Genomic DNA, 9636 nt, shown 5'->3' on the forward strand with positions numbered 1-9636 from the left:
GACTGAGCGAGAGAGAGAGAGAGAGAGAGAGAGAGAGAGAGAGAGAGAGAGAGAGAGACAGAGAGACAGACAGAGAGAGAGACACACACAGAGAGAGAGGGGTGGGGGGTGGGGGGACTCACCGCGTGTTGCCATCCGAGGATACAGAGCACAGCGAGCGAGCAGGCGAGCAAGCTGAGCGCTACGTGATGACGGGAAGCTCGAAGGATGCTGGGAGGGAATCGGTATGCCATGAATGCAGTAGGAACGGAAGGTTGGTGAAGGGCTGGAAGGATCAAGGGCTTGACACCATGGCGCGATCACTCCTGCGTCCACAGGCTGCTAAGTAACATACAATAGCTTTTTTTCGCAATGGCTCACAGATATATACTTTGACTTCGGAGCAAACTAATTACTTTGCTGTCAATGGTTATCTCTGTGGACTTCGCTCTCGTACAGGGCATGGAAACATGTATCTTAAGCTATAATCATCACCTGCTCAGCCTCCCTCGAATCTTTCGAATGTATTGCTAAGTCATAGAGTCCCATAACAGACAGCATTTGAAATCTTTCGCGGCAAAGAATCTTGTCAAACTTCGACTCTCCAAGATCGTCCTGTCTACCGCTGAAAGCCCAGGAAGCTCTGTTTCTGTTCACCTCTCTGGAATAGTTTCAACGTTGCTGCTTGAAGAATCAGCTACTTCTGCTCTTCGCTCCTTCCCTTCTCTGGTTTACATCGGACATGGACAAAGATGAAGAGTCAAACCAAGTTCGACACTGTCATGCTCCCCCACCCCCCTTTCACCCACTAAACCACCCCCCTTTTGTATACTTCCCGTTCAATATAGGAGTCGGGTCTCGGAGGCGAGTTGCCGTGGGCGAGCGGCAGGATCAACTTGACGCCGGGCCGCGCACCGTGAACGGTCCACCGTCTGACTTGTATCAGTCTCAGACACTGACTGACTCAGTGATGAGTCGGAGCGGCCCGCGGCGCGCCGGGCCGGCCCGGGGGCGGTAGACGCAGCCCCGGCATGATGGCGCGGCGGGAGCCTGTCACGGGGCCACTGGGCCACTGGCCCGGAACGTCCGAAGTTGGACGGTGCTGCCATCGGAGGACGGACGGCCGGGCCGGCGGGGTCACGGGCCGACCGGCCAGCCCGGGGAGTCCGGCCGCCGGGCCGGGGCGCGGCCGGCGGGGCCTCGGTGGGGCCGGCACGGTATCGGATCCATGATCCGAGGCGCCCCCGGGCGCAAGCCTCAGTGCCAGCCCGGGCCCGTCGGGCGGCCCGGCAGCTCAGCTACCGTTAGACGGTGACTTTTCCGACAAGTTTACTGAGCGACCCGGCGATGCGCGGCACTGCGGCACTCAGGGCCCGGCCGCCGGGGGCAGGGCGCGGAGGCCCGGACTCGGAGGCCGCCGCGGCCGCACCGATCGGACGGTCATGCCGCCCCGGGCCGGGCCCCGGGCCGCCGGCGCTCAACGCCGGTGCCCGGTCCGACCGGGTCCGACTCAGAGCCTAGCGCTACTCAGATGATGGCCCGGCGGCCCGGTGGCGGCCCGACCAGGCCACCGCCCGGTGACGGTGTCCGAGCCGGCGGCCCCGGCGGCGGACATCGAGTCACTGCGTTGCTGCGGGCGTCAGGTGCCGCCACACATGATCAGTCGGAAGCTGACAGACCCCACCCCCTCATTTCATAGCCGATGACTCTTGGAGGTCAGCAGCACCCGTCATGGTTACTTCTCGCCCACATAAAGGTTAGATGACCCCTACCTCTCCATGAACACACCAACCCCCGTGGACTACCACCCCACCCTTGAATTCCAAGACTCCACCACTCTAAAACACTTATTAGCTGGATCACCCGTCCAGGGAAATTCAAACAACCTCCTCCTCTACCTCTACGCCTTGCTCCACTACCCCTCCATATTCTCATCCATTTACCGTTAAAGTTGAGTGATCTGTTTCAATTTATGCAAAGTACCCTCATTTTAACAGGAGTCGGTACCGGTATCATGTTTTTATGATTTTCACTACCCCTTCAGTCGAAGTAAAATGGTACACCCCACCCTGTGAATACCCTACCCCATGAGATACGACTACTCTAACATAACCCCCAGGCTTTTCCTCTCCCCATACTACCCTCCGCTACAGCAAAACTGCCGCCAACTACCAAAAAAAACATTTGAAAATCTCAATCATGGGACCCCCACCACCTACCCATCCCCATACCCTGTATATGATCTTGGGACCCTACCTCCACCATTGCTGCAGCCAGCCTCGATAATTTAACTCAACCAAATATGGTACCAAACCTCTCACACGTGAACAGCCGCCCCCCACCTCGCACATTCAACCTACCCCTCCTGATAATGAACCCACCCCCTTGGATAGGGTTGTACCATGCCTACCGTGGACTTGTAGACGTTTGTACCCACCCTTGAGACGGAACTCAGTCTCGTTGATAGTCACCCCCTTTGATACCAGCATTTAGTACCCTACCCATAGGAATAGAGTAGCTCTCTCGTACCGAACTACCCCCTCTCTCCTATTTCCACCACCCAACCTAACCTGGTGCCCAGGCTTTCAAGTCGAAGGTCGGGCTATTAAACGTTCTGATAGGAATTTGCTTCAAGGGTCCCTGTGATTTTTTTAATTACATAGTAAAGTTCAATTTTATCATCAATGTGCCAAATATACGTAGATAATTTCATTTTGAAAGAAAGAAACATTCAACTTGTAGGAAATATTATTTTCGAAATCTAGAAATATTTCTTCTGGGGATCAAATTTCGGAGAGCAAATACCTCTAATGAAAAAACGTATCTCCAAGTTTGAAATCTCACATACCCCACTCGTTCTCGACCAACTACCCCACGTCGATAAACCCCTGTCTCCCTAGTTTACCACCCCTATCATTGATAGCGATATCCCTACCCCCACCCCCTTTTTTCCACCTGCCTTCTTAACCGCACCATCCCTTCCCGCCTGCAGACGCGGTATGGCCGCAGGAAGCGCATCTGCATCTGCCGACATCTCCTCACCATCATCCACCCAGAAGGGACAGAGAAACCACATGCCCAATCCTAAGAACCAGCAGAATCCCACAGCTAACGGTGCTGACCACTCCATGGTCGAGGAGGAGGTTGCCGATCTCCAACCTCCCTCTCCTGTGCCAGAGCCCGACGAGGCTGAGCATCTGGAAGCAGTCAAGGCATTTCGTGAGTCGAATGAGGCCAAAGAGAAGATCCTTGTAAGTGAAATATAATGCGATGTGTTTTGAACCTTGATGTGACACGATTTTTCGCCAGCTTCAACTTGACGAAGAAATCGAGCAGTACAAAGCCAAGAGGGGAGCCTTCAATGCTGAAATTAATGAGGTTCGTAATGAGTTAAAATCCCACCGCGAAGTCCTTCGCGAAGTCGCCAAGGAGCGTGAAAAACTCATGGAAGAGGTCAAGAAGCTTCAGGACAGGAACAAGTTGAATGAAGCTCGTGTCCAAAAAATGAGGAAAGAACTACGATCAGTAGATGTCATGGAAATCGACCAAATGATTGCAGATTTGAATACCAAGCTTGAGACAAACACAAATGATCTCAAGACAGAGAAAGAGATCATTCGTGAAATCAAAAAGCTCACTGGTGACAAGGAGAGAATCAAGGAATGGAAGACTGAGCGTGACGCGGTTGCCGAGAAGAAGAAGGAGATCGACGATCTTTACAGCCTTCGCAAGTCGAAGACCGAAAACTTCAACGCTCTCCGTGAGAAGGAAAAGGAACTTGTTTCTCGTTTGGAGTCACTTCGTAGTGGAGATGGGGTTCCTGACGGAGTCAATCCCAGTCAAAAGGTTACCGACTTGCTGGGAGAAAAAGCTAAGGTGATCGAAGAGATTAAAGCAAACCGGCAGTCAATCAACAATGCACATGTTGCCTACAAGATAAAAATGGCGGAGTATAGGTAATCCACTTTTCAAAGGATTTTGCAACAGTATGATTGTTTCTTGCAGGGAATACAAGCGTGCGCTTGCAAGCTACGAGAGAAAGGTTGAAAAAGTTGAATACCGAAAGAGGCAGGCCGAAAGAGCTGCAAAAGCTGAAAAACTTAAGGAAGAGCGCAAGCAACGAGCTCAGCAGAAGCAAGAAGAGAGGAAGTTGATGGATAAGCGAATGGCGGCAATCGCTGCTGGCTGTCAACTCTTTGTGGGTGGTCTGGCTATTCGGTGCACCGAAGAGGACCTGAGCTCATACTTCAAGGACTTCGGTACTATCACAGATGTTTATTTGGTTCGAGACAACGATACGAAGCTCTCCCGAGGCTTTGGTTTCGTGACTTTCAGCGACAAGGATTCTGCACATGCGACTTTGAAGTCTTTGAATGGGAAGGAGAATAAGTCACTCTGCCCTCTGCATGGCAAGCTCTCGATTCGTTTCGCAGAGAAATCCAAGACGCAGATTGAATGGGAGAAACAGCGGGCTGGTCAATCCAAGAAGGCATCCGCAGCAAAGCAATCCCCGGCAGCTTCGTCCGATGCTGTCGAAGGTGATCAAGATGATGAGAAGGACGTGGAAGAAGCGCAACCAGCTTCAAATGACCTTGACGAGGAGACTGGAACTGACGATCAGAATGGCTACTCTGAAGATACTGCTTCTCCAGGTGCTTGTGATGCGATGTGTTGCTATTGAAACTGAGAATGTGTGCAGAGTCCAATCACTCTGGTGGGAAAGCAAGGAAGGAATGGAAGGCAACGCGCACTGAGTGGACGGTGAATTTGACATCTTAATTCTTGTTGTTATCTCACTTTGTTGGGGTTACAGAACGGCACCCAGGACAATACTTGTACAGATCAGGTCGTAACCCCATGCTCGTAGCCTTGAGTCGGCTCTCACCACATCTTCTTATTCACTTTTTGATCGTAGTCTGGTATTCTATTAAATAGTTATGCTGTCGAAAACTACAAACCTTAACATCGTCGTCACTGTTACAAGTAGTAGTCTCGCAGGCGGAACCTTAACATGACAGTCTAGCTTCACAGCAAGTCTCAGTTCTGGTGAGATGAGCGAGTAAAACGATGACGACAAGGCTCGTGAGTGTGTGGATGACAAACAGCAGCAGCAACAATACGAAGATGCCGCTGCTTCGTTTGCACAGCTGTGTAACAAGTATGGACGATTCGCAGACTGTTCCTTGTTTGTTCAGACAGGTGGGGTAGTTTTGATACCCATCAATAGTCCACATATCTTGATGGAAAATAAGGGGTACAGAAAGATATGTGTGGGGTGCTGCTGTACTGGGGGTAGGGTATAAAGGGAAGGATCCATCTGCAGGGAGGCAGGGAAGTACTGCAGTAGGAAGCATCGAGGAGGGAAGAAGAAGCATCAAGGAGGGAAGAAGAAGCATCAAGGAGGAAGGGTCTGACAAGGAGATGTCATGGAGTGCCGTCAGATGCCCCATGATGAAGGAGGAGACCTGGGTGTAAGGCACGTGGCGGGAAAGTTGTAAAACCGTGGTTGAGATCTGAACAACAAGGTTGTGAGGATGCGAAACTTCGTCATCAAGACCATTGTCCTACTGGTTCTGTGTGATGTCTTGACGTGTATGACTGAAAGCCATCCATCCCTGGCCTTCGTGAACCACCTGCACTTGCTCTCACGTTTCTGGTCGAACTCGAAGCTCCAGAGTTGTTTGCGGCCAAGCCATGCTGCATGCAAGACAAGAACAGCAGTGACGTGTCAAGGGTATGCGATGGATGCGTCTTTCAGAGACAAACGCCTTGACTTCATCAACTCTCGTCCTCTCAGTGAGCAGCGAGCAGAGCTGAACAAAAAGCATATGGACCGAGAAGCGATCTATCAGACCATGAAGCGCAGGATCCGAGCCTCTTCGTACGAGCTGGGGCTGCAGGACCTACGAAAGTTCTTCTCGCAGTTTGACATCGACAAGGACGGCGTGATCGACTGGAGCGAGTTCCAGTCGCTGCTGGAGAGGATGGGCCTGCGCCCATTCATGCTCTCTGAAGCCGAGAAGAGGATGATCTTCAAGGAGATGGGAGCCAGCCAACGCAACCTCTATGTGCAGGCGAGAGAATTCTTCAAGTGGATGAAAGGAGCGAAGCAGGAGGAGATCGAGCTTGAGAGGACTGAACCCGATCTCGAGCGCAAGGTCGCTGTGCCAGGCAAGTTACCCCCACCTCCTACCCTCGAGCAGCGCAGCAAGCTTGTCTCGGGATGGACGTATGGCGCGAGCTCTGCTTTTTCTCCGGTATGATCACTTCTGTTCTGACGATGCTCTGTGACTTGTCGCTTGCAGGACGAGCAGAAGGCAGAGCCGATGGAACTTGTGGACGCCAACGAGCAGCCAGGGGTTGGGAACTTTGGAGTTGACAAGTACATGCGAGACATTCTTCGTTGGACAAGCACTCCGGAGAAGCAAGTGAGGGAAGTAGTCTACTTCCTCGCCAACGAAGTCAGCGTCCCCCCAGCAAGCTGGAGCCGCTGGCCATCGCACACCCCGAAGTCTTCGAGTCCTCAGTTGACTTCACCCTGCGCAAGAATGTTGAGTTCCTCCTGGAGATGGGCGTCCCCAAGTCCAAGATCCCCGTGCTCGTTCTCAAGGCCCCAGATCTCCTCCTCACCGGCAGGTTCCTCGTACAGGACTTGGTTGCGTTCCTCATCGAGATCGGGGTGCGGGAGGAGAGGGTCGGACGGTGCCTGTCGAGAAACCCGCAGATGCTAATGAGCGGCCTGCAGTCGAGCATGATCAGCACGCTGGAGTTCCTGATCATCGAGGGAGGCATCCCAAGGAGCAAGGTCGGCGAGGTGATCGAGATGTTCCCCTTGCTCATGAGCTACAACGTGGAGTTCAACCTGCGTCAGAAGATCAACTTCCTCAAGCTGGAGTTCGAGCTGGAGCCGGAGGCCATAGGGAGCATCCTCTACAAGTTCCCGCAGCTGCTCGGGCTGAGCCTGGAGGCGAACATCAAGCCGACGACCCAGTTCCTTATGGACACCCTGAGGATGACGAAGGAGGACTTGACGCGGCTCATCCTCCAGACCCCTCAAATCCTCGGCCTCAACGTGCACAAGAACTTGGAGCCCAAGATCGACTTCTTCCTCCAGGAGCTCGGAGTCCCGTTGGACAAGTAAACGCCGCCGCTCCTCCTCCCCTCGTGCATTGCTTATCACTTTCACAGGCTGGTTGCTGCTGTTCGCACGGCCCCGTCTCTCCTCACCCTCAGCGTCTCGTCCAACTTGCGACCAAAGGTGAAGGAGTGAAGACATATGAGGTGGCGGGGAGTAAAGCAGATCCTGCAGATGATCTACCTCACCACCGATGGCGGATACTGTGTAGAGGACATCATCAAGTCGCCCACTGTCTTCCTTTACAGCATGAACAGGATGAAATCGCGAGTGGAGGTGAGGAGTTGGAAAGGGGGGTGTAGAGGGATTATGACGTTGAGCTGCAGACGATGAAGAGGATGAAGAGAAGCATAGGACTATCATCGCTCCTCTCCTTCTCTGAGAAAGGTATGAACAGCCACTCCCTCCCTCCCTCCCTCCCTCCCTCCCTCCCTCCCTCTCTATTGACTGCCCCGCAGATTTCGAGATGCGCTTCCTCAACTAAAGTCTCTCGAAGTTGTAGAGGGTCGAACACAAATACCAAGCCAACAACTCAAGCTCCTTGTCTTCCCACTTTCAGTTTCCTTCACTCAGCAAAACCACCGTCCCCCATGTACATCATACATACTCCTTCTCCACCGTATACGCAGGCTCGGCCGACTCGTACGGGGAGACGTTGACGACCACGAACGAGAACACGGCCTTCACGCAAGTCAGGGGGCAAGCAATGAATGAGAACGTATCTCTACCTTGGAAGTCACATCGAGGAAGCAGTACAAGATCGCTTCCACACTCACTCCCACTGCTCCGATGCCCGGGCCCAGGATCCACACCAAGGGGTACAAGCTCCAGGTCACGATAGTCAGGAGCGCCGCCTTGTCGAAGAGCTGTTGCTTGTCGGGGTTCTCCTTATCTGTGGAGGCAGGTCACCACGACATGGCGGAGAGGACAAGTCCTACTACCGAGCAGCGTCTGACGGAACTCTCGTAGGATGATGTACACGACCATGACGAAGAGAACAAGGCCGAAAAAGAACCACAACCACTTGGCCAAAGGCACCAGGCCGATGGCAGCCAGATATCCCGAGTATATCATCCCGACTGCTCACAGATCAGCGTCCCTGCAAGCCGGCACGCGACTGGACGAACCTGAAAACCCCATGCTAGCGAATATTGTTGCAACATCCTGCTCGGCCAAAATCCCGAGGCTGAAGAGGATGAGGCTGCAAGTGAGGGCCCACTCCAAGTGTCTGAACTCTCGTCACAGGACCAAAGGATGGACATCGCCTCACGCACCTTATGTAGAAATATTGCCTGCATCCCTCGACCGTCTCCCAACCCATTCCACTGAACATTGCAAAATAGGAGAACACCGAAATCCCGCAAATGAAGGCATTCAAGTAGTAATGCTTCTGGATGGAAACATCTGCTTGAACGGCCTTGAATGCCATGAACAGAGCTGTTACTGTAAGAATAAACCAAGCTAACACCATGAAAACGCCGGCTGCAACATCCGTTAGTCGTGACGAGGAGCTAGGCTCTAGTGCTCACCAGCGGTTCCAATCTCTTGAATGGAGAGACAGTCAGAAGGAAGCATGCTCTCCATTCGCGCTGTTTCATCTTGGACCGCCATGATCCTGCCACCTCCATCACCGCCCGAATGAGAGAGGAGAGCATGACCAGACCCACCTGCGGCCCTCTCCCTCTTGCGAGGATGAGCAGGATTATCTATTCCACTGTGGAATAAACAACACTGTAAGGGTCAGCTGCAGCAAGTCGATCAGATACAACCAACACCCCTGGTGAGTTTGAACATGTACATGTCTCAGCTGTATATGTTCACATGGAATCCTTTCGGCTGCCCTCCCTTCAACCAATCGTCCCTTGTTTTCTGTTCCTTCTCCAATTCTCTCCTGTCTCATCTCGTCTCGTCTTCTCTCCTCTCCTCTCCTCTCATCTCATCTCCTCTCCTCTCATCTCATCTCATCTGCTCTCCTCTCCCCTCTTCTTTCTCCTTCGCATCGCGTCTCTTCGTAGTGACGGTTTTGTTTCCGTTACAATGGGATTACTTCAATAACCGAATCGTAACCCCTTATCCTTCACCCCACCCCATCATGATCACCTCGAAGTTGAGTACTCACCCCCAAATTTTTGTACCCCACCCACTACATAGGTCTGAAATACCCCCCATCACAGTATAAAATTCTCTACTTACATCACCCCACCCCTCTTCATGACTACCCCTGAAGCTTTACACCCTGTTGTTCATCCCCACCACGTCTCTGCTGGCGTCCATGCAGTGAGTTCAGCACCACCAGCACCACCAGCACCACCAGCACCACCAGCACCACCACCTCGTCCTCCTCGTCCTCCTCGTCCTCCTCGTCCTCGTCCTCCTCGTCCTCGTCCTCCTCGTCCTCCTCGTCCTCGTCCTCCTCGTCCTCCTCCTCCTCCTCCTCCTCTTTCTACTCGTCCTCGTCCTCCTCGTCCTCGTCCTCCTCGTCCTCCTCGTCCTCGTCCTCCTCGTCCTCCTCCTCCTCCTCC

General features: G+C 53.0%; 4 protein-coding genes across 4 annotated transcripts in view; 2 read left to right on the forward strand and 2 right to left on the reverse strand.

Moving 5' to 3' along the window:
• The window catches only part of GUITHDRAFT_161614 (hypothetical protein), a 3400-nt gene extending 3093 nt beyond the window's left edge, over positions 1-307 (reverse strand). The window contains exon 1 of the mRNA XM_005838035.1: positions 123-307. Coding sequence (XP_005838092.1) covers positions 123-233 — 111 coding nt within the window. The 5' untranslated portion in view covers positions 234-307. The remainder of the gene's footprint in view (positions 1-122) is intronic.
• Positions 308-2981: 2674 nt separating this feature from the next.
• GUITHDRAFT_150992 (hypothetical protein) lies at positions 2982-4925 on the forward strand. Its single transcript, XM_005838036.1, has 5 exons — positions 2982-3230; positions 3289-3935; positions 3985-4631; positions 4679-4740; positions 4793-4925. Exons 1-5 carry the CDS (start codon positions 3054-3056, stop codon positions 4844-4846), a joined length of 1587 nt encoding a protein of 528 aa, XP_005838093.1. The 5' UTR covers positions 2982-3053; the 3' UTR covers positions 4847-4925.
• Positions 4926-5513: 588 nt separating this feature from the next.
• Positions 5514-7598, forward strand: GUITHDRAFT_103033 (hypothetical protein; the record flags this gene model as incomplete). The annotated part of the gene is made up of 7 exons (XM_005838037.1): positions 5514-6236; positions 6285-6407; positions 6446-7116; positions 7168-7237; positions 7289-7390; positions 7441-7501; positions 7573-7598. 7 exons carry the CDS (start codon positions 5514-5516, stop codon positions 7596-7598), a joined length of 1776 nt encoding a protein of 591 aa, XP_005838094.1.
• A 113-nt stretch (positions 7599-7711) lies between these two features.
• Positions 7712-8801, reverse strand: GUITHDRAFT_159333 (hypothetical protein; the record flags this gene model as incomplete). The annotated part of the gene is made up of 7 exons (XM_005838038.1): positions 8782-8801; positions 8644-8729; positions 8389-8596; positions 8242-8342; positions 8056-8193; positions 7843-8006; positions 7712-7795 (listed from the first exon to the last, which is right to left on the reverse strand). Exons 2-7 carry the CDS (start codon positions 8723-8725, stop codon positions 7712-7714), a joined length of 777 nt encoding a protein of 258 aa, XP_005838095.1. The 5' UTR covers positions 8726-8729; positions 8782-8801.
• Between the last annotated feature and the right edge of the window lie 835 nt (positions 8802-9636).

The sequence above is a fragment of the Guillardia theta genome (assembly GCF_000315625.1).
Source record: "Guillardia theta CCMP2712 unplaced genomic scaffold GUITHscaffold_12, whole genome shotgun sequence".
Taxonomy (NCBI): Eukaryota; class Cryptophyceae; order Pyrenomonadales; family Geminigeraceae; genus Guillardia; species Guillardia theta.